We start from the raw sequence: 24,000 nt of genomic DNA on the forward strand, positions 1-24,000 counted from the left end.
TCTCTGTGGTTCTCTCTGTATGCCAGTCTCAAACTAGATTTACTGGCTGGGCTTCATACTTAACCATTTGCAAATTATTTACTCTTGCCGGCATCTACGTGTTGATGTGTATGTATGGTCTTGTTCAACAGGCAACCTTTCCCATTAGGAGAGCAAGTCACCCAGGTAGGAGATGAGTGCTTTTGTGAGAAGTGTCTTGCGGCGCGTGATGCAGAAACAGCGGCACGATGTAAGACATTTTCAATAAATTTACATTGGTCTGTATACAGAAATTATAGATGAAGGGGGTGATTGATGGAGGGAATTTTCATCTCTTTCATAATAACATGACTTTAATGATAGCTCGCATGCCGTCCTACCGGTAGGACCACGGGTCCTACCGGTAGGACCGAAGAAATTGCGCTGCAAAATTTATTTTGGTTGAGAAATTTCTTGAAAAAATTGTTGAGATGAGGTCTTTGTCAGGCAAAGCAGTGGCGCAAAATGCAAGGCTATATCCAGTGCATTGCGTATGCGCAATTTTAGCAATTTTCAAAATGGCCGCATATACTCCTGTCGGAGCACTAGCAACTCTGTCCAAAGTGAATTTTGACCATGGCACATCAATCTTGGTGAGGTCCTAATGTTTTTATTAGCTTGCTAAGGCAGCGGAATGCATAATTCCATACTCTGTTTCCATGGTTACCATGGGCTGTTACCATGAAATTTCGTAGCATGCCTTGTGCGATCACGTCTAAAATTTGTGGACTCCTTCATTAGCCCCTGACCAACAGTTTAGGGTCAAGTTTTAGGTCAACTTTAGAACAGAGGCCATGCAGCATGTCTGTGTATGATGGTCCTACCGGTAGGTCCTACCGGTAGGACCGAGGTCTATGCAAGCTATCATTAAAAGGATGTTCATCTGGCAAGTATGTGTGCATAATATTAGGTCAGTTTGAGATTGGTAGACCAGCCATTTTCACGAAGAAGCTACAATTTTGAAGTATAACAAAATATGTCAGTCACCATTGCAATTGCAGTTCTTTTACATGTACAGCACAAAGAACAAAACATCATACTGTAGAATGTTGCATAAAATGTGCCAGGCAATTTGTGGAACTTACCACCTCAGTCTATTGGCGGTGTCACGAGTCTTTAATGGCCAGGCTGTGTGGCAGCTAGCTTTTTGTGCTGCAATATGTCAAGCGACGTAAATAAGCGTTCAGAACCTGTGGGCGGGGTGCCAAAACTAGACAACAGTTCAAACTCACCGACATTTTTTTCCATTTGCTTTGGTTAGGACCTTTGGATCCAGTTACTTACTAGTATTCTCCCAATCTGATTACACCAACATGATGACTATCTATTCTAAGGTAGTAAGTAGCATTGGTGCTATGGCAGATCTGTCCGATTGAGATTGAGATGAATGAGATGAATGACTTTGATTGCTCGTCTGCACAACTTATTATGCTTAAAATTAAATAACGTTTCTAGTGTTTGCGATGTGCTTGCAGTGTGTCCGGAATGTAAGGATATTGTGGAGATGGGCCAGGGCTTGTTGGCAGTGGACAAGGTGTGGCATGTGTGGTGTTTCCGTTGCAAGATCTGCCACATCGATCTCACCTCCAAGTACATTGTCAAGTAAGGTGCGGCTACTGCTGGTAGTCGGGTGATGGTGATGCTGCTATTACTGCTGATGGTGATGGTGATGCTGGTGCTACTGCATTCGCGTTATGACTAACCAGGGACGTAGGAGTTGCTTTAAAGGTGGCCCAATTTTTATTACGGTTTTGCGCGTACTGCGTGGACTATGCTTTTCACAGCGCAGTACGGCCATAGTTGTGCCAGTGGTAGCAGGTGCTATGCACCTGCTACCACTGCGTTGACTTTGGATCATCACCCATGAAGTAGTAGTAGTCAGAAGTACCCAGTATGATGTACTTAGAAGTTCAATCCATGCACCCCCCCCCCCCCCCCCCATCACCAATTACTATCAATGTTGCACTGTGCTGCTACGACAAGTAATGTTAAATTGGTACTGGGACATGCCGAAAAGACGTCCCCTTAGCAAGTTGTCTTGAAAATGCTGCCTTCCCATGACACCACCACCCTGAGATCACGGTTTTTGCTTTTCTTGGGGTGCGGCCTCTGTTGTCAGGGATAACGATGTATTATGCGAGGATGATTTCAACAAGCAATTTGGCATTCAGTGTGAGCTATGCCATGCCTACATTGCTGGGAAAGTCGTTCAGGTAAGTGGTAGGCTGACCTGTACACAGTTGTTGCTTCAGTGGAGCAGAGCGCTATGCCGATGTCACTGTCATGTTGGTTTGGGGTTTAGCCAGCCGGTGCCTCCATGATGTCAAATTCCCTGTTTACCGCACGCAACCTCTGCAGCATTGTCATGTGCACACAGCATGGGTATGTACACAGCATGGGTATGTACACAGCATGGGTATGTACACAGCATGGGTATGTACACGCATTCACACATGTGCTGCTTTTGATGCCTCCCCAACAGTCTCAACAAACTCTTCAGTGTTTACGCCATCTGCCCGGCTCTTCTGTAAGGTTCACTTGCCCATTTATGGTAGCATTGTAGCCTGCGCCTACTAGTAGTACCGACGGTTCTGATTAGATATAGACATTAAGGCAATTAGCTATCCTAGACTCCTAGTACTGTAGTATGCCCTTTGTTGTGAAACCTGCCTGGTGCCATGGAAACCTGCCTGGTGCCATAGGAACCTGCCCGATGCCATGGAAAGTTGGAAACCCACCCGATGGTATAGAAACCTGCCTGATGCCATGGTCCCAGGCTAGCACTATGCCATCGCGTGCTGTTGATGTTCTTAATGAACGTTACCATGGTTTCCTCTTCACTTTGCTGTATGATCCTCTCTGGTATCTGCCTGTAGGCTGGTGACTCATTTTTCCATGCAGACTGCTCGAAGTGTGTGGAGTGTGGCAAAGCAGTGGGCGAAGACATTGATGTGTTTGTATTAGGTACGATATGTGTTTGTATTTGGTACGATCTGTGTTTGTATTTGGTATGATTTGTGTTTGTATTTGGTACGATATGTGTTTGTATTTGGTACGATATGTGTTTGTATTTGGTACGATATGTGTTTGTATTTGGTACGATATGTGTTTGTATTTGGTACGATATGTGTTTGTATTTGGTACGATATGTGTTTGTATTTGGTACGATATGTGTTTGTATTTGGTACGATATGTGTTTGTATTTGTTACGATATGTGTTTGTATTTGGTACGATATGTATAGGATATTGACCAAGACGAGGTCTATATGGGAAATATAGGCCGAGTAAAAGACCGAGGTCCGCCGAGGTCTTTTACGAGGCCTATATTTCCCATATAGACCGAAGTCGAGGTCAATATCCTATTTATCACGATTCCTTTGCCATAACCCCAAAATTTGAACCTTTAGGAGCTATTTTAACCTTTTTAGTATAGCATTTATACTATAGTGTACATAGGATGTTGCCTATTTTGGGTACAAGACTGTAAGAACAACAGAGTTCAGCATCTGCAGCACAGTGGCTGGTTGGTATAAAGGGTTGCTTGAGATTCATACTGTTGTGAGTTCGAATCCTGCTTGTTCTCTTCCTTTGTCTTCTTTCTTTCAATTTTTCTTTTTGAAGTGGAGAGAAAAATTCTAAGTCCCTCCAAAGTCGAAAGATTACAATGCCTAAGTGGTCAATACAAGCGGTCGATATAAGCGGTCGATATTGCGGCGATATGGGTAATATCAAGAGTAGATAAACAAGAGTGTGCAACTCCAGCTATGGGGTCTGCGACGGCAGAACTTCACATCACGTGATGAACCCGTGCACTCTAGTGCATGATAGATACTGGGTTGTACGCAGCCCAGCTTTGGGTACAACTCTCTTGTGGTCACTTTGCACTGTTTGCCAGCATAACCTTTTGAACCATGTCACGTGATGTGAAGTTCTGCCGTCGCAGCACAGCATAGAGGTTGTGCAGGCAGTTGCACACTCTTGTTTATCTACTCTTGGTAATATCAAGAGTAGATAAACAAGAGTGTGCAACTCCAGCTATGGGGTCTGCGACGGCAGAACTTCACATCACGTGATGAACCCGTGCACTCTAGTGCATGATAGATACTGGGTTGTACGCAGCCCAGCTTTGGGTACAACTCTCTTGTGGTCACTTTGCACTGTTTGCCAGCATAACCTTTTGAACCATGTCACGTGATGTGAAGTTCTGCCGTCGCAGCACAGCATAGAGGTTGTGCAGGCAGTTGCACACTCTTGGGTTATGTACTCTTGGTAATATAGGACCAGTCAAGGATCACGAGAATTAGTGGAGGTCGATATAGAAGAGTGATAAGTGTTTGTATTTGGTACGATATGTGTTTGTATTTGGTACGATATGTGTTTGTATTAGGTACGATGCTCCCATTGATGTGTTTGTATTAGGTACGATATGTGTTTGTATTAGGTACGATATGTGTTTGTAAAGTTATTAGGTACGATATGTGTTTGTAAAGTTATTAGGTACGATATGTGTTTGTATTAGGTACGATATGTGTTTGTATTTGGTACGATATGTGTTTGTATTAGGTACGATGCTCCCATTGATGTGTTTGTATTAGGTACGATATGTGTTTGTATTAGGTACGATATGTGTTTGTAAAGTTATTAGGTACGATATGTGTTTGTAAAGTTATTAGGTACGATATGTGTTTGTATTAGGTACGATATGTGTTTGTATTTGGTACGATATGTGTTTGTATTTGGTACGATATGTGTTTGTATTTGGTACGATATGTGTTTGTATTTGGTACGATATGTGTTTGTACATGTATTTGGTACGATATGTGTTTGTATTAGGTACGATGCTCTTCCATTCTGACTAGTGTACTAGTATTATGAAACTGTGCAGGTTGGGGCAGCAGCTAGGCATGTGTCCAAACTGATCATCAAGCGAGTGTAGCCGGAATGCAATGTTCAACCCATACCAAGGTATTATACATGTGAATAAATTCTTTGAGTCCCAAACCAACCGATGCTGGTAGTCCTATCCAGCCAACAGTTCATTGGTTGTGCACTGGTGAGTGGTGGCTTCTTGCCTGCACTGAATGCTATGGATCTGTGAGAAACAGGTGCCACTGTAACTCTACCATGTGAAGCCTATGACTCGGCAAGGTTTACGTGAATTACCTGGACTGATCGGGCCGCAGGGCAGCCATTTATATGGTATGTTCTGACCCAGTGTGTGGGATATAAGGTCAGGTATGGACGTTGCATGTGTTAAGTCCCATCCAGATATTTTTAGCTAGGCACAGTGCTGCGGCGTTTTCCTTCAACCCTCACTCTCGTGTTGCCGGTGTGTGCGTGCTCAGGGTCTCAAGTTTGGCACAGTGAATGTTACTCCGGATCTCAGCATAGCAATCAGGTAAGGCAAGGAGGATATGTGACTCATGTTTGCTAGTATCGGCCAATTGTTCCCTGTAGTGGCTACCATACGACGTCCCATGGTCTGATGCCTGGAATCTACTGGATGGGAATGCTTCGTCTTGCCAGCTTCTGTCTGCTATGTTTGCTACACATACTGCAGCAAAAAGATGCCACGGAGAGTGGGGACGTGAACCAAGGAGATGTGATTGTGAAGTCCCCATTGCCTCGCCTTCTTGTGGAGGATTCCGAACCCATCACCATTGAGCCGGCGCTGGATTCCAGGAATGTATCTGCTTCACTATCCGCAGTGCCTGCCACCGCAGCGGGATCCGTTGCGTCAGCACAGGCAGGATTGGCGATCGTATCTCCACAGTCGTCGCTGAACGAGTCACCGGAAAAGAGACCAGACAGTCAAGACAGCACAGGTACACACACACATACACAAGCCTGTGTGCACACACGCACATACATACACCGCTGCACAATGCTGTACAGAACCTGGCTTGGGTGCAGAGTTGCTCATGAGGCACCACACAACTATAGCACTGTATGTATGCAAGAGAGGCTGAATGACGCCCACTGCCCATGCAGTGCTGCTGCATTCTACAGGAGTGTGTGTGTGTGTGTGTGTGTGTGTGTGTGTGTGTGTGTGTGTGTGTGTGTGTGTGTGTGTGTGTGTGTGTGTGTGCGTGCGCGTGTGTCTGTGTGTCTGTGTGTGTGTGTGTGTCATTGACTACCACTGCGTGTGAATTCGTTCGGTTCCTGTAAGTGGTCATATACATAACACTACTTCACATGAAGAACAAAGACGTAATGATGCGACCACTTCCAGGCTGGAATGATTATGGTGCCATGAATTTTATGTTGCACACGTGCTATCAACAGTTACCCAATGTTTCCCTGCATTACCAGGGCAGGAGTGTGCAATCACTAGGCTGAGCGAGGAGTTGCCATCCGGCTGCAATGGTGCCGTTAAAACAATAGTTGAAGTGATCCATTAGATTTATTCACAGACCGTTTAGAGTGATCTTTAACAATTACATGAATTTTGGCTGCAGTGGAGTCTTCACAATCTGAAAAAACAACATTTTAGTCTCGTCTGGTTTTTGGTTGAAGATCGAGTTTTACCTTCTGCTTACCATTGCCAACAGGTGGTGATAGTGCTATATCCTGCACAACACCCACCGGTACCAGCTCTGAAGCGGAAGCAAGCGAAGTGTCGGTTGCGGCCAATGCGCACATGCCCAATAGCGGTGTACAGAGCATTGACCATCACGGCAGAGAAGACAAGGAGAATGAGCTCAGTGCTGACCACTTGCTGGGTCTCTCGGATCCTCCAAGCCGAGCACCGAGCGGTAAGAATGCCAAGTTAAGGTAGTATTTCAAGAAAGGGGCCTTACCCCCCCCCCCCCCTCTTTAAGTTGCATAAAATGTCCACTCCATTCAAGGTGCTGTTGCTGGTGTGCACAATTGTGATACTCAGTTGTCCCTACAACCTGCTTTATGTATCATGTTCGAATGGGAGTAGTGTTGTACATGTATTGGTGCTCCAGTATGTATCATCGAGAGGCACACCAAGGCCGCGGTATCTACACAACGATACATACCCACCTAACTATAGATTTAACTGATGTGTCTCAGCATGTGTTTCCATTCGTCACTGTTCATACCTGCCCTGTTTCAGAAGCTTCATCAGTATTTGCTAATGGTGAGCATGACTCGTACCCGTCAACCCCGACACCAACACCGAGCGTTGTGCAGCGCACCCCATCCACCAGCTCTGCTGGCTCTGGTAGTCGCATCAGGCCAAAGTCTATAGCTGCCGTTCCCATGAGATCAGGTATGGCTGCTGCTGTAGTTCATGTAACTCAACTGCGACATGCACACCTTGACTCTGCTGCTGTAGTTCATGTAACTCAACTGCGACATGCACACCTTGACCATTTCTCTCACAAGCTATACATGTACGATGCATGTTTAAATTGTTTATTGTTAGCCTTTTTAGCCTTTTTAGCTCTGTTTTCATTACCTCATGAGTACGCGCTTTGCAAGAGCTAGAACAGCAACAGAATTCCAATGGACTATGTTTTTCTTTGGATGTGTTTGTAACCTTTTGTGATGCGTTTAGTGTTTTGCCATCCATGCTTGCAGCTTAGGGGTCGTCGCGAAAGTGTTATCCCTGAAATGAACATTGTTCATTTCGTACTCTGACCCCCGCCCACCGCACAAAGTAGATGCAGGTTACCATTCTGGACATTCTGGACACTCTGGACGGCGCAACTTGCATGCATGCACATGTACAGTGTCGGTCGACTTGTGATTTTGGCTCTTCAGCGACGACAAAAACCCTTTTCTGACGACCCCATGCTGCCGGGAAGTGGAGGTTACATTCAGTCGTCATTTGCATTGTACTACTTTCTCCCCTGATTTGAGTCAATGGTAGTGGCATCGGATCCCGAGCATACTCAGTCGTACTGCCAGCATACACATCTACAGTGTAGAACTGTTCCTTGTGTTGCTCTTGTGCTCGTCAGGCTCTAGCCGGTCATCGTCGTCCAGTTCTTTCAACTGGAAAGAAATGTATCCGGTGGATGACAAGGAAGAGGTAAGTTGTACGTCGTCATTACCAATTTACCACACCCGCATAGAGAACTGCACATGGCGGAATTTGAATTCTCCCCACGTTCCTGTGCTTCTGCACTTTCACACACGCACCCGTCCACTCGCGCGCGCGCGCACACACACACACACGTGCACACACACACATACACACGTGAACACACACATCATTTTGTGGCTTTTGAGGCACAGACCTGTGATGCATCTGATTTTCTATGCGACTATACATGTACCCATCCTGTCTGGGAGCTGCACTGCTGTGACGAGTGTTTGCTGCTCACTGTTGTGTTGCTTGCAGGTACCGGAGCAGCCGTTGCCTAAAGCATGTGCAACTGTGAAGTCTCTAGCGCATGGCGTGGTTTCGCCATCTACAGGTGGTAAGAAATCCTGTCCTCCAAAATGCTGTTGCATTGCTATATGAGTGTCTTTGATAGTATCATTGGAATGTTTTAAGGCTGCATGGTGGTGGTGTGTGTGTGTGTGGGGGGGGGGGGGGGGGAGGTTAGGTGTACGTCACACCAGCTGCACAACACCGATGTTCATAAGTAGCCACCGGCATGGTGTGCTCAGTTCTTGGCTTTGTGATCACCAGTACACATGTATTATGTGGCCTTGTCACGGATACTCATGGAGTTTATGTTTCGCGGCTTTTGTTTTGCTTGGTTTGGGTTTGTGCATGCGCGTTGATCGTGTATGAATACAGCTGATAGGTTTCTCCGGCGAGACAGCCGGCCTGGATCACAAGCATCTGTTGCTTCAGCAGAGAAGGTAAGCAGTTTTTTTTTAATAGAGGCCACTGGCGCTCCCCCCCCCCCCCCCCCCCCCCTCTTTCCATAGCAGCGTTGTGGATGGTCCATGGACACCTTTCTCTATAATGGGGCAACACAGTGCTAGAACACTACTAGATGATAATAACTAATATGATACGTCACAGTATATGCGGGTGCTATGTACAATGGCGTTGATTTTCTTTCAAGTTTGTAAGTTATGTCACGGTGTCAATATTGCAGCATGATTGGCAATGCATGTAGGTATGGACACATTGCATTCTAACACTCATTAGTGGAGGGAGTTTTAAAGTGACAAAACACACATTGGCAAAGTTCTGTTTGTCTGACAATGCAGGCTGCATCTCCCACCAGTCCGCCTCCCCATTCACTAAACAACCGCCATGCATCTAAGCCCAGTGAAGGTCAATCGGAACATCCACCGCCGACTCCATCCTCACCCCTGTCACTCATTGAAGAGGCAGAGTCTTCTTCACCGCAAACACCGCACAAGGAAACACAGGTAAGAAGTATGCTGTCATCGGATTACACTATCCCATTATAGGATACAGTGCACCAGTAGTACGATTTACCTCCATATGAGTCAACAATTTACACCAGGCTTTTTAACAGGCTGGTCGTGGTCACCTGATCGACTGTATTGCACGGGTGAAGTGTAGGCAGCCTGATAGCAAGGCTCTTCCAGCCTGATAGCAAGGCTCTTCCAGCCTGATAGCAAGGCTCTTCCAGCCTGGTAGCAAGGCTCTTCCAGCCTGGTAGCAAGGCTCTTCCAGCCTGCTAGCAAGGCTCTTCCAGCCGCCGCCCGTACGTCTTCCGTCACATTGTGTTTGTTTCAGATGATGCATGCACCCTGAAGCAGTGTTTTGTTGAGTGGTTTGAAGGACTCCGGGACAGCTAGTGCAAGATGCTAGTAGCCGTTACTGGACAGGTGGCTAGTGCTAAATAGCCGTTACTGGACAGGTGGAGCAAAAAGACCTAGACATGATTCAGCGGAGTACCCTTGGTTGGGAGAAGTATCACGCGTGCCAATTCCGACAATGCAGTTCTACGTCCCTTGAAAAGTGGGCCAGCCTAGAGTAGAAATGGTGGCAGTAGCTGTGAACTTCCCAGATGTTTAGTTGAGTTATTAGTAGTACAGTCGTCCCTCTCTAATCCGGCACTTTATAATCCAGCACCCTCGATAAACCAGCACAATTTTCAGTAGCCAAATGTCCTCTTCATGCACATTGCAGCAGTAGATCAGATTTGTTAATCCAGCACCCTCCCTAATCCAGCAGATTTCCGTGGCACAAGTGGTGCCGGATTATAGAGGGACCACTGTATTAGTAGTATTAGTAGTATTAGTAGTATTAGCAGTATTAGTAGTATTAGTAGTATGAGTAGTATTAGTAGTATTAGTAGTATTAGTACTGACAAGCCTCTTTTACGGGCAAAATAGCGGAAACGTGAAATCGTAAATCGTTGAAGATCAATTCAATTAAAAAAAAACAAAAAAAAACTCCTTTAAATAACGTCAAATCAATTAGTAAATTTAATGTCAAAAGAAGGCCAAATCAAATTTTTTAAAAAACTTTAAACTCAAAGTGAAAATTAAAGTAACAGGTCCCGTCATGTATGCAAGTCTAAGCCAATGTCAATATAAATTACCTGTCATGAATGTTATGAATGGATGTGCATGCATTGTGGAGAACTGTCCGTATACCTATCCAATTCAACAAATAGACAGACAAATGACAACAGAGTGAAGTACCTACATTGTACATACATCCTACACCGTACCATCGGTAGTGAGTCCACCTGGTGCCAAGTCGGCGTCTCAGCAGCCCCCTTGCCATGGCAACAGCTCATCTGCCACCCATCTGCCGGCACTCCACCAGGAAAGACGACTGGCGACGCCGCTGGTAGGAGGCCCGGCACCCGCGGAAAAAGGTGACGGCCCACCGAAGTAGGCAAAATGAAATGCGTACCCGCAACCGGTTGATGAGGACGGAGTACGGGACATCGATGTGACGCCTGGACAGGTATGTCGCCAGCGTCGATAGAAATTTCGCGCACTCCGGTGCCGCCAGGCCCTGCGTCGTAAACACAAGCGGCGTAAATGACGCACGCTCGATGTTGACGATCCGTGGCCCATACTCGGCCTTCTTACGCCGCTCGTGAGACCTGAGCTGGCCAAGGACTTCTGAACGAGACAGCACAGACGCCTTAGGGTGGGTTACCCTAACATCAAAATAGGCGTCCTGCTGCCTTGTCCAGAAGCCCCTGGCTCGGATGTCCGCTCGGGCCTCGTCCTGGCGATTCAGCTGGCGTCCGGGTAAATCCTCCCCATGCATGGCCGCCAGCCTAGGCTCCTTTTCGACGTCCTGGGCGACATCAACCAACACCTCCGCGAGCAGATCACGGATATTGTCGTGCCGCGCACCAGGATAGCCGCCGGTCGGGCATACAAACATGTGATCCCGCACGGCAGGGTGACCACACACACAGGTCGTCGCGGTGTCCCTGAGATCCAGGTCATAACGGATACAGAGGGCGTCTCTGAAGTCATTGTAATTCAGCACGGTGCCGTACCGGGACATCGGGTCCGCCGTCAGCCATGACGATATGCCGGGCTCACCCGCAATCTCGATCAACAACTGCTGCGGGGGCGATAGCTCACGAGAAACGGCAGCAGCCAGATCCGATGCTTGGCGGTCCCTCTCCCGCCGCATGGCAGCAGCACGAGTCCGTGCGAGGGCAAGGGCAGCGAGGATGGGATGGTCATCCCCAGGCCGAGGATCTCGAGATGCTCCAATATTCCGAGGCTCAGTGCGAGAGCGATGGAGTAGATCCCGCATGGGCTCAGTCGCACGCAGGGCACGCTGGTGCTCATGCTCTGTAACAACCGAGGCAATTGGCAACCCAATTCCACCACGTCGACAGGGCAGAGACAGCAAACGCCGCAGCGGGGAGTCGTCCGAGAAGTGATGGCCGGTGACAGCAGGTAACAACTTGTCGGTCACACTGCTGTCAATGGGTGCCAACACCTCCGGACCGCACTCCATGGCCCGTGATATGAATTTCCACCTTGGCACCAGGGATCTTACGGCAACGGCGTAGCTGGCATGAGGCTGGGTAGCGGCATACTCTCCACAGCGATTCATCTGGGCTGTGAGTCCCTAAACCCGTTGATCCAGAAACTCACGACAGAACTCGACTGTGCCAAAGGCACCACCCAGGCAACGAGCACCGTCCGTCCGAATAGAGACGACGGTATCCCGAAAAAGATCCCGGGCCTCCACCTCGACTTCCGGCTTCACAACGAGCACCGTCTTCGTGGGGTTGGGCAAGTACCCATACACCGGACCCAGGTTGCTGATACTCCGCCAGTACTTGCGTAGAGCACGAAGACGTCCCAGTGCGGAATCGTCATCAGCATACCATAACTGCTCAGCATCTGGGACAAGCTCCTGCAGTCGATGGATAAGCGGCATGATGGCTAGTGCATACATGGCCATGGCAATTGGGTCGCCTTGGCATGTACCCTCACGAGATTGAACTTCACCACCACCCGTCACGAAGAGCCGGATCGGTTCTCGGTAGGTGTTTCCCACGATCAGTGACATAGCGGGACAAGTACGGGCGATGTTGTAAACAGCTGCTGAACGATTAACGCTGTTGAAGGCATTGCTGGCGTCAACCAGCAATACGCCCTCGACATCATCCTGGGCGAAACGTGATGTTATGTGATGGACACCAACCTCACAGGCAGAGTAGTATTAGTAGTATTAGTAGTATTAGCAGTATTACTGAGTAGCCCTCGCTGAGTACTTGTATGGGCTATGTGTGTTAGCTGTCATTTTAAGTGACAGACTGTTTTTTGACTGCCTTTGTTTGACACTGACAGGGTGCGGCATCACAACCCGCTGCCTCTACACAGGGGAGGCGTGACAAAGCAACATACCCACTCGAAAAACTGCAGCTATCTGACACTGATGTACTGCTGCCGAAGGGTGTAGAAAGATCGCGATTGGAGGTAGGCCATGCTTGTGTTTCTGGTGTTGCCTTCTGCACCGAACTCTGCCAACTGGGCCGGGTGTGGGTTTTCAAAGAAGTACAGCTGATCTGTGCAGGACATGTCTTCTTGAACAGTCATCACAGTTTTCATTTAAGATCATCAGAGGTGTCACTGTAGTCTAGTTGCACTAGTCCTGTGCAGCACATGCATACTCGGGTAGCAGCACATGCATACTCGGGTAGCAGCACATGCATACTCGGTATAGCGTGTACATTGTACTAGTATGCCAGGAGCTGAGATGCGACACCTGCTGAGCGGCATACTTTGAAGTGAATTCGAGTTTGATTCTAATGGAGAATGCATAGAAAGAGCTCCCATTTTTTTTAAAATTAAAGTCCCACATAGACTCACCAGCTTTTGCTATTCAGCTCTTCCTAATAATGTTGCTTCAGGTCAGATTTGATCCGTTGCTGTGGTTCATTAATGTTGTGCTGCTGGTGTGCAGGAGTACTTGGATGATTCCGACTTTGAGAAAGCTTTGGGTATGAACCGACCCACCTTCTACAAGCTACAGGTTTGGAAACAGCGTGAGCTGAAGCGCAAAGCCAAGCTCTTCTGATGGCCATGTGTGGCATCCCGGCGGACAGCACCTTCTGCAGGAGCAGCCTGAAGAGGGAGTGCACATGTGTGTGTGTGTGTGCACGCGTCGGCGCGTGGGAGAGAGAGAGAGAGAGAGAGAGAGAGAGAGAGAGAGTTACATGTCAAGTTTAGTCGCCATAGATCACATAATCACTTAGTCGCTCAATTTAATAGGATGTTGCTTGTTCTCTTTGAAGTCTGCCGAAGTTGCAGGAGAATCTGCTTACCCTCCAGCGTCCTTGTTGTAAACAATTCTCACTTCCATGTCGTGACCATTCCTCAAACATGAACCATTGATCCGCTTTGACGTCGCTTATTTGGTAACTGCTAGTCTATTTGGTAACTACTAGTCTAATTATTATTGACTTCACTACAAGTACTACTCTTCTCATGTCACGTTAGGTCACATCCAATCGAGTCCGTGATGCAAAGATTGTCCACACATTGCTGTGTGTACTGCATGCCTGTGTGCAGTACAGTAGTAGTAGACCTGTTATCAGTCCGTATACTCATACATGTAAATGCTCATCTCATTGTCCAATACCGGTACTAGCATCTGATTGTCCAATACCGGTACTAGCATCTGATCGTGCATGGCTTTGATTTCTGTTGATTTCCCTTTTAAAGGTTTTGATCGGCAATGCTAAATTAAATTGTCGATTCTGTACATGCTATTTCGTTATATAATCAGTCTCATTCTGCTAAGATTTTAGGTGGTTTGTGCTTTGAAGTACACGAGGGGCAGAGGATAGAAATCTGCGAATATCCTCTAGTCTAGAATATTGCCAACTACACAAGTCCTGTTGCGAGTACAATAGTCATTATAGACGTGTGCACTTGTACTATTTTAAAATTTAATGGGTTGTTTTGCCACGCTCACGGTATGCAGGATGTCTTGACCTGAGCTCAAGGTCAAGTTCATTGCGGAGGCGTGCATGCCCAGAATGAAAACAAAAAAAAATCGCCACCATGGTTGCTGGAGTGATCGTCTTTTCTTGGTTGTACATTGACATTCTCTCAGCATATGGTACTCCAGAAATCTATAAAAAAAAAGGTGGAGTTGCATGAAGAAGAAAAAAACTATTCCGTTTTTTTTTAAAGATAAAAGAAAGAGTAATCTCATAATAACGTTATAGCAGTATGTCTGTACAACAACAGCGACAAATACAAAACTCAAAAACATCGAAAAGGAATACTGGCGTATGCAGATAAGAACTGCACGTTGTAGCTATTTCTCTTGCAGCCATTTGCTCTTTTCGAAACACAAAGGTTCAGGCCTACTACTGCTACTAGTATTGGCAAACAACACTGGCGCAGAGTGAAATCATCACGGAGAGAGACCGAGTGAAATCATCACGGAGAGAGACCGAGTGAAATCATCACGGAGAGAGACCGAGCCAACGCGTGGTGTACACTTCAAAAAAGAGGTTGGGCAGAAAAAATCCAAACTGAATGTGTTGAGAGAAGAATAAGTAAACCAATTCATAGCTGATGAACAGCTGCTGGAAGAGTTACGTCAGACGAGAACAAGACGGTAGCAACGAGGAGAAGCTTTATAATAATAGGTCAGCTGGGAACAAGGCAGCAGTGAGGAGAACCTCAGGTCAGCTGGGAACAAGATAGCAGTGAGAAGAAGCTTAGGTCAGCTGGGAACAAGATAGCAGTGAGGAGAACCTTAGGTCAGCTGGGCACAAGATAGCAGTGAGGAGAAGCTTAGGTCAGCTGGGAACAAGATAGCAGTAAGGAGAACCTTAGGTCAGCTGAGAACAAGACAGCAGTAAGGAGAGGCTTAGGTCAGCTGGGAACAAGACAGCAGTGAGGAGAGGCTTAGGTCAGCCGAGAACAAGACAGCAGTGAGGAGAGTATTAGGTCAGCCGAGAACAAGCCCGCGATGAAGAGAAGAACAGCAGAAGCAGCGACCGCTATGTGTACGGATAATTGGCTCATCCCACAGCAACAGGGCATCTGCATCCAGGGAACTGCATAACAAAGCAGTGTTAGAGGGGGAGACTAGGCATTCTACCACAGGGGTTATCTACGCACAAGAAAGCTGGTGTTCGTGAGGATGGAACCTGACACACGCGTGTGCACCCACTGGGTGGGATGTCGTGGTCTCAACCATCGTCTGTTAGCCGGCGCTGAGCAAAACAACAATCATGCACATACACACACACAGACAAATATACTCAAGTACAGGACAAAAAAGGACAATTGATTTAGGATTTGCCAGCTAAAACTAAGACCCCCAAGCTTCTGCAGCCGGAATGAGCACCTTTGTAATGTCCACTTCAAGCATATTTGCGAGCACTATCGCCGCAGCACGAAGCATTTGTGGACAACAATCAACCATGTCACCCATCGCACATGTACCCACATCCCTCCTGCAATTCCGGCCAATGACCTGAACGACTTCTTCTGCAGCATTGTTACGGACACAAACCCGACATGGTGCATGGTCCTGCCAAATCGTCTGATTTCACGGAGATCAAACCGGTCACCGTCGATCGTGTCTGGAAACAGCTAAAGTCGCTGAGCATCGGCAAAGCCCCAGGACCTGATGGTCTTCTGACATACCTCCTGAAGACTACTGCAGCAGTAATAGCCCCTTCCCTGACTGTAATCTTCAACACCTCGCTACAAACAGCAACTTTTCCCTGGATCTTTAAAGCAGCGCACATTACCTGCATGGTGATTGCACTTCGGCATGTAATGATCGCCCAGTCAGGGCCAGTGTCCCTGACTAGCATCTTTTAAAGTAAAGTGCTTGAACGTGCAGCATGTACATTCACACTGAGAAAAACTGCTACAGTCGTCCTTCTTTAGTCCAGCACTTCATTAACCAGCACCCTCTATAAACCAGCATAAGTTTCAGCAACCAAAATGTCCCTTTCATGCACATAGCAGCAGTAAATCAGATGTTCTAATCCAGCACCCTCCCTAATCCAGCAGACTTTCCGTAGCACAAATGGTGCTGGATTATAAAGGGACCACTGTATAATGTGTATTCCGTCAAGGCAAAAGAATCACCACCAGTTGCCTAGCCTTAGCCTGGCTGGTGTGCAGCTGCAAATAGTGGATGTGATTCGTCGTCTTGGCGTGATTGGGGACAAACAATTATCTTTCGTCAGCTAAGTCAATAATATAGCCTGCAAAGTACCTAGTAAAATCGAAATTTTGAGGCGAATATTCCACCTGTCATTGTTTGCTTTTAGGCGATATCTGCTGAGTGCCATCCAACCGGACATTGAATATTGCTTGTCCGTCTTTGCTCAACACCTTTCTGCCAGCACTAAAGAACATCTCTTTGGACTTTATCGCAGCGCAGTGCGTGCTGCGTGTGGCGCATCCTTTAACCCTTTACCATCCGTGCGTACTTGAATCGATCTCTAGAGATCGATGGACATGCGTACACTAAAACATTCGAAACTCGATCGATTCTTGTCGGAATGTAAATAACTAAGTATCTAGGAAGAAGCCGAAGAGCTCAGCTTTCCATTGCATCATTCGGTGAAGAGCTGCGATGTCCCATTCTAAAGATATTCCGCTCGACATTTCGGCCACGGCAAAAGTCGAATTTCTTTCTGAGTGACTGACCTTGAGCGGGGAGTTTCCCCTCTCCTGACATGCTGAGTCACTTTTGCATGCTTTGAGTGCGTGGGCAGCATGAAAAGAAACTCAAGCAAAAAATTTGGATTGTTTACGATGAAGTAGCGAGAAATGGCTGGCGAGGAGAGAATTTCCTCGTATATCAAGCGATGGGGTGTATTTGAAGCTCCCTGGCGCTGGATATGTGATCTTGGTAGTGTCCTGTTTGACCTCAATGGACGCAGCGCGTGGAGAGCTTTCCAGAATGCCCAAGTTTGTGAAAATTGGTTGATTAGAACCGAAGATATTCTCAGAATAAGGTGAAAATTATTGCATTTGGGACTGCTGGGGAATTTTGGTCGGATGGTAAAGGGTTAATGCTGATGTCGCGCCCCTCTTAGCAAGTCTGAATCTAAAGTCGTTAGAGTATCGCTGCCTACATACATATCTTTTGTTCACATTTGCATGCTATATTGGAAAGCCAGCCCTTTGTTTGGCTCACCGTTTCCCCTCTTTTTGCAGTGCACATTCCACTCGTGCCACAGTGACTCTCAACAGGACAATTCAATTGTATCACTCCAAGATAGGATAGAATTCGTTCTCTTCGCGAGCCTCATCGCTTTGGAATGCACTACCAGCTAGTCTTAAAACATGCAAGGATGCTTCGGATTTTGCCGCTCAGCTTTCACATGTCCTAAACGATTCCAATAAAATTGTCTGTTGTCTCGCCCCTTCTGTTCAACAATGCATTTAATGTTTGAGTTTCCCGATGACTGTAACTTGAGCCTGTGTCCATGCTTTGCCAGCTAGTTGTTAGTAAAAGCCACATGTATTGCAGTAAGTGGGCTTCGACAAAATGCTCCACCTTTTTTTCTCACTCCCTTTCTGATGACCCTCAGTTAATGTGTTTTCTGTGCGACCCTCTTTGAAGTTGTACATTGTGCTGTTGAGGCAACGAATTACTAAAATAAATCAAAAACAAAAAACAAAAATCATACAGTTCATTCAGAAATCATTGATCTCTGCGGTCGTTCAAATCAAAAGTGGGCCGAAAGGGGCTCAAAACCGATCCTAATTCGCCCTGTTCTAAATACGCAACACTTGGCCAAAAGATAATTTCAATATGGTCCACATTGGCTAGGTATACCTAAACACTTTTTAATAGGAAGCGATTCTGAAATAGGCTCAAACTCTGGACCAATTTATGGCCAAGCACAAGAATCTGATGATCATCATTTCCAGACTGGACTCTAGATGCAGACTATACAGTGTGTTTAAAATTGCATGGGCTGTATTCAGGAAATAGTGTAGGCTTACTGAGTAGAATTTTCGGCGATTCTGGCCAGGACTCGAACTATCATGGGCAGCACCAAACTGTGAGTAATTCTTGCCGTTGCTGGTGTAAACACACAAGCACACACACCCGGGGGCCACACACATATAAAATTGGTACAGGATTTAAAAAAGAGAGAAGTATGTCGGGATCCACAACAGGAAAACAAACAGAACATAAACTTGCAGTAGCACAGCGAAGTTTCCAGCATTTCAAAGAAAATGAAGAGACAGCTACTTGTACTAGTCTTTCAACATACTTCAGTAAATAATAACTATACAGTCCAATGGCAATTTCGGCAAAGTTCTTTCGCACACGCGCGCGGGGGGGGGGGGGGGGGGAGTATTCGGTATTTCGTGACAGATAATGACTTGTCTTTGTTCTACAGTACAGATTTTGTTTCAATGGGAAAGGTTCTTGGGAGACTGTGATGATTGGCAGTACACAGTGTTTTGCATGGCATCCTGTGGGGATTGGACCCATAGACCTTGGGTGGAACGTAATATGTAACAAGTCTCTAGAACGTTTTTTAATGACTTCGAAAGAAAATTATAATCAGGCTTCTCTCGTCCATGACGAAGTACGCATCATTCAATACCTCATAGCCAACACGACTACTTGAGAAATTGAGATGAAGGTAGAGTCATCTAAGTCACCTGCATCTCCAATTACAAAGGGAATATCACAAATGAGGAGATGGACTTTCCCGGCTATTTTTATAGTGTACCTCGAAGCGGCACTTCATAGATCTTCGATCGGCACTGCCACCGGGACCGATTGCCGACACGCAACTACCATCGGAAACAGCGTATGCCGACGACGCTGATTTCATTTCAACATCCCACGCGTATCTCCGTCAGCTTCTGACACTTGCAGAGGGCATCTTTGACAAGTGGCATCTCAAAGTCAATGTCTCGAAAACAGAATGAGTCAAACATACCTTGAATCAGTGGCGAAAGCAGCAGTACACCAGACAACTGCACGTGGTCAGGAGCTAGGGAGCAGGGTCAGGACTCTGGGTTCTCTATTTGGCACCACACAAGATGTAGCATGCAGGATTGGTCTTTCTGCTGTGGCATTTGGTCAAATGAGGGCGACATGGTTTCGGCGGCAACATGTACAGACTAATATCATGGAAAACTCTCTGTTCAGAAGATCCCGAGGTCTGAACCAACGACTATATGTCACATGCATGGTTGTGCTGTACTGCTACGCATCTGCTTCTAGTATGCTTGCATTCATGGTAGCATTGACTGTAGACCTGAGCGGTCACGTGCATGCTTCTGTCTCGCGAGTTCCCGGATGCATGCACCGGAGCTTGCGCCGCGCTGTGCTGCGCTGCTTTTGTTTAGTTCCTGGTTGTTGGACTTTTAGTAGTGTTTTAGACTAGTTGGTGTGAACAGTTGCTTTTCGGAGTTCATGTAGAAAGTTCAAGGTTATTGTTTCTTCGAATCGCTTTCCGTTGTGCACGAATGTGGAATGTGTCACTGTGTGAGTGAGCTTTTCTTAGTAACAGAAAATTGGTAGCAGAGGATGGTTACTAAAAGGAATTAGCTCAGCAGATTGATTGTGATCATCGTAGTGTTCGCGTTGCGATTTGTAGCAGTGCGTCTCGAACCTGGAATAGGGTGCGGATAATGGCATCGTCGGAACCCACGACCTTGGAGTATGCTGCGGAGCCGAGTGCTGGAGAATTGGAGGACGACTATGAAGAAAGGCCAAATTCGGGCCGCCGTCGCTCCTCAACTCCAGAGCGAGAGGAAGCAGCTGGGGATCGTGGAGCGGGCCTAAACTCAGCGCAAGTGGAGAGCGAACTGAGAGTGAGAAAGGCCGCCATCAAAGGGCAGTTCACGAGAGCGAGACGAGGCTTGCTAGTGCAGCTAAATGCCGATGGTCCATGCGACATCGAAGGGATCTCGCAACATCTGGAAGGCCTAACGACACTGTACGATGGAGCTACTAGTTTGTTGGCAGACATGATCGGCAGCTGCCAAGACGTTCGCCAGCGGAATAAACTGGCAAGTGAGTTGGAAGCACAGGAGACTCAATTTTCGGCGGCCATGGACCGAGCGCAGGCCAAGATCGATGTCAACAAACTGAGCGAAGCCCATCCGCAGTCACCGTCACAAGGCCGAACGGACATCATCTCGTCTCCTCATGAGGACACAGTACACACACTGTCTGGGAGTCAGCGTGGAAACCCGACAGAGACTGTTGGCAGCAAAACCATTGTTCCTGTAAGTACAAGCACTCAGGTCGGTAGGACACTTGACGCGTATACAGGTAGAGCTAGTGCAATGTCGTACACCAGCATCAGTGATCTGTCAGTGTCAAGTGTGAGCGCCAGCCCTGTTCAGTCTGTACAAGACACTGTACTGCCTACCTCAGCACCAGTGACAGGGACAACCATCAATTGCATCACAGGTAGCAGCAGCCTCACTGCAGCCACTACCTTGACTACTGGTCTAAGCATGACTAGACCACTTGCCTCACTGGCTGCACCCAGGAGTGGTACCAGACAGCCATCCACCAGTCAAGCTGTGGCCAGCAGCCGGCCTGCATTCAGTAGCAGCAGACTGAATGCAGGGGCAAGTGTGTATGTGCCATCTGCACCATCTGCACTGCCTGCTGCCAGTAGAGCCTGGCCAGGTGGCGCAACCAGTCCTTGGACGCACATGCAGCGCATTGAGATCCCCACATTTGCAGGAGATAAACGAAGTTTCGAGGCCTGGTGGGCTGCGTTCTCAGCGTGCGTGGACAAATTGCCAGTGTCACCAGAGTGCAAGATGCTCAGGCTGCGGCAATATCTGAGTGGCGAGCCACTGCGGACTATCAAGAGTCTCGGGTACACTGCTACGTCCTATGAAGCTGCCAAGGACATGCTCACAAGGAAGTATGGCGGCGAGCGTCGTCGTCTGGCAATCCAGCTTGAGGAGATTGAGGTAATGCGGCCAATACGAGAAGGAAAGCCACGGGAGCTGCAGCAGTTCGCTGAGTTGCTGATGGTAGCAACTGTCCAGCTCAAGGAGGCAGGACGACATGCGGAGCTGTTGGTCGGCACGCTCTATCACTCCCTGATGAAGAAGCTGGATGAACGGATCATAGTGCGCTATCATCGCTGGCGATATGACCATAATAGATCAGAGAGTGTAGAGTGCCTGTTGGAATTTGTTACCCTGGAAGCCGAGCTGGTGACGGCGGCAGAGACGATATCAGGTTTCAACACAGCGGCAAAAGCAGACCAGCCCCGCAGCTCGCAGGATCATCGTGCAAGAACGCTGCTTACCGGTACTCGCAACAAGTCATCTCCAAGCAAGTGCCCAGCCTGCCAAAGCCAACACCCAGTCTGGAGGTGCCTGGTATTTAAGTCGGCCACGCTAGATGAACGATGGCGCATTGCCAAGGCCAGCAACCTGTGCTTTCGGTGCCTGGGCGCTGGACACCGTGGGCAAGAATGCACTTGGGGGGACGCGTGTGGCATAAGTGGTTGCAGCGAAAGTCACCACCGGCTGCTGCATAACGCGGAGAAGGTGTCGTCAGCCTCGGGCACTGACACAGCATCCGAAGACAGCAAGCCTACGGTACGCCAGACGCTCGCAACATCAGCAGAGGGAAAACAGCAGCGTTCACAGACAACAAGCAACAGCAGGCAGTCTGAACCAGCGATGTCCCTTGTCACGTGTCAGACTACAGATGACAGCAAGGCATTATCAACAGCTTCCAAAGCGTCCAAGCTCATCGCCGTGTCCATGAGAACGGTGCCAGTGAAACTCAGGTCTGGTGGGAACGAAGTGCTTGTTAATGCACTGCTGGACGACGCAAGCACGGACTCATACGTAAGTTCGCATGTGGCATGTGAGCTTGGTCTAACGGGAGAAAGACAACACCTGCCGGTGAAAGTGCTCAGCGGTCGTACTGAGGTGTTTTCAACGACACATGTGACAGTTCAGCTCTGCAGTGTGGACGGAGAGACATCGGCGGCGCTGGACGCATTCACGACCGACTCAATCCTCGGAAGTGACAAGGCAGTGGATTGGGTGCACAAGCGCCGTGATTGGGCACACCTCCGCAACATTCCATTCCCAGCACTGCCGAACCGTCGACAGGTAGATGTGTTACTCGGCCTTGATGCAGTACAGCTTCAAGCAGCCATACGAGAAGTCCATGGGCAACCTGGAGAGCCGATTGCTCGCCTGACCCCCCTTGGATGGACCTGCGTCGGCAGGATTGGCAAGGTCAAGGCAGACCCGGTAACCTGTCTTACACGGGCTGCGCCACACGACGTTCGGGAAAGTATTGCGCGGCTATGGGCCATTGAAGAGTTTGGCCAGGCTCAACCGCAGCAGCCCACTCTTTCTGTGGAGGAGAAGGAAGCGATGCAGGCTGCCAAAGAGTCCATGCAGTGGATCGCCGATGGACGGTACCAGGTCGGCATCCCATGGCGTGCTGGTCGGCCAACACTACCTGACAATTTCGTGAGCTCCCTTTGGAACATAGACGAGGATTAGTATTACCCGCTAGTATTGCTAGTATTGTACTTCCAAGTATGAATTATTTTCTCCATATTGGGAAATACATGAATCAAACCCAGTTGCCCCGGTCGGTCAATTTCCGGACACGCCTCCTCATTTTGTCAAAAAATTGAATGAATACAGTCGTCCCTCTCTAATCCGGCACTTGTTTATCCAGCACCCTTGCAAACCATCACACTTTCTGGCGAAACGGATTTTTTCAGTTCATTTCCTACTCTTTAATCCGGCACTTGAATTCCGCCTCCAGCAGCGATTTTCTGCAACAAATCGCTCAAACTGTACATAATTCGATTTTATAATCCAGCAGTTGTACATCGCATGCCGTACGGCCGTGCACAGCTATGTCAGTTTGGTCAGTGCATGACGTGCATAAACTAACTTACCAGGGAGCATTCTACACATGTAACATACACTTGGGAATGCCCTATGCACTGTATAGACATGCACTCCACGAAGTACTTAGATTGACACAGAAAATCCCTGCGTTTTGACGTACAACACAAACATGTATATTAATAGGTGGGCCGGGTTGGAGAGCAGGATTTGATAATCCAGCAGAAATTGCCGCTGCAAAAGGTGCCGGATTAGAGAGGGACGACTGTATTTTCGAGTCCAAATGGATATTAATTTGATTATTTATCGACGCGTTATAAAAGCCGGGCTTATTTTCGTAGAAGCCGATGCCAGGGCTGGGCTTCTATTCAAATCAGGTACTTCTATGTGCGTCAACACTGAAACCAGGTGTAGGTGCTGACGGTGCATCTTAAAAATCAGGCTTGTGTTCCACACAGGCTTCTATATGGGACAGGCTTTAATAAAAGACTGTACGGTAGATGGCACAGGCTCGTCGTGTCTTAAAGCCAAACATACATGCAAAGCCAGATGAGAACTTACCCGGCAAAGTCGTCATCATCTGAATCGAGGCGTCTGCGAAAGGATGAGACAGAACGCTTAGGTTTCTGTCTTGGATCTATCCCATTACATTCCGAGGCATGGGCCTCGACTTCCGACTTTGGAAACTGTCCATGGCACATGGGACACTCCACATCCTGAGCAAATAAGACCAGTGAAAGGCAAGCCAATGGGTG

The 24,000-nt window shown here is 47.7% G+C and overlaps 2 protein-coding genes across 5 annotated transcripts in view; one reads left to right on the top strand and one right to left on the bottom strand.

Annotated features, from left to right (window-relative positions):
- Positions 1-14,169, top strand: part of LOC135805095 (actin-binding LIM protein 3-like) — an 18,624-nt gene extending 4,455 nt beyond the window's left edge. The window contains exons 4-17 of the mRNA XM_065319089.1: positions 132-229; positions 1,494-1,620; positions 2,138-2,231; positions 2,895-2,982; positions 5,365-5,417; positions 5,580-5,844; positions 6,571-6,774; positions 7,104-7,259; positions 7,954-8,024; positions 8,337-8,415; positions 8,742-8,806; positions 9,164-9,328; positions 12,713-12,841; positions 13,329-14,169. Of these exons, the coding sequence (XP_065175161.1) occupies positions 132-229; positions 1,494-1,620; positions 2,138-2,231; positions 2,895-2,982; positions 5,365-5,417; positions 5,580-5,844; positions 6,571-6,774; positions 7,104-7,259; positions 7,954-8,024; positions 8,337-8,415; positions 8,742-8,806; positions 9,164-9,328; positions 12,713-12,841; positions 13,329-13,442 (1,708 nt within the window). The 3' untranslated portion in view covers positions 13,443-14,169. The remainder of the gene's footprint in view (positions 1-131; positions 230-1,493; positions 1,621-2,137; positions 2,232-2,894; positions 2,983-5,364; positions 5,418-5,579; positions 5,845-6,570; positions 6,775-7,103; positions 7,260-7,953; positions 8,025-8,336; positions 8,416-8,741; positions 8,807-9,163; positions 9,329-12,712; positions 12,842-13,328) is intronic.
- A 266-nt stretch (positions 14,170-14,435) lies between these two features.
- LOC135805096 (mucin-5AC-like) overlaps positions 14,436-24,000 on the bottom strand; it is a 31,611-nt gene continuing 22,046 nt past the window's right edge. Inside the window, exons 10-13 of one of the 4 annotated variants that reach the window (XR_010551118.1) lie at positions 23,807-23,961; positions 18,365-18,443; positions 15,137-15,600; positions 14,436-15,013 (exon numbers count right to left, since the gene is read on the bottom strand). Coding sequence is in view for 2 of the 4 variants with exons in the window: in XM_065319090.1 (XP_065175162.1) it covers positions 15,577-15,600; positions 18,365-18,443; positions 23,807-23,961 (258 nt within the window). In the remaining 2 variants the exon portion in view is untranslated. Of the gene's footprint in view, positions 15,601-18,364; positions 18,444-23,806; positions 23,962-24,000 lie in introns of all 4 variants that reach the window. The other 3 variants (XR_010551117.1, XM_065319090.1, XM_065319091.1) reach the window with 3 other exon arrangements.

The sequence above is a fragment of the Sycon ciliatum genome, chromosome 1 (assembly GCF_964019385.1).
Source record: "Sycon ciliatum chromosome 1, ocSycCili1.1, whole genome shotgun sequence".
NCBI classification, from domain to species: Eukaryota; Metazoa; Porifera; class Calcarea; order Leucosolenida; family Sycettidae; genus Sycon; species Sycon ciliatum.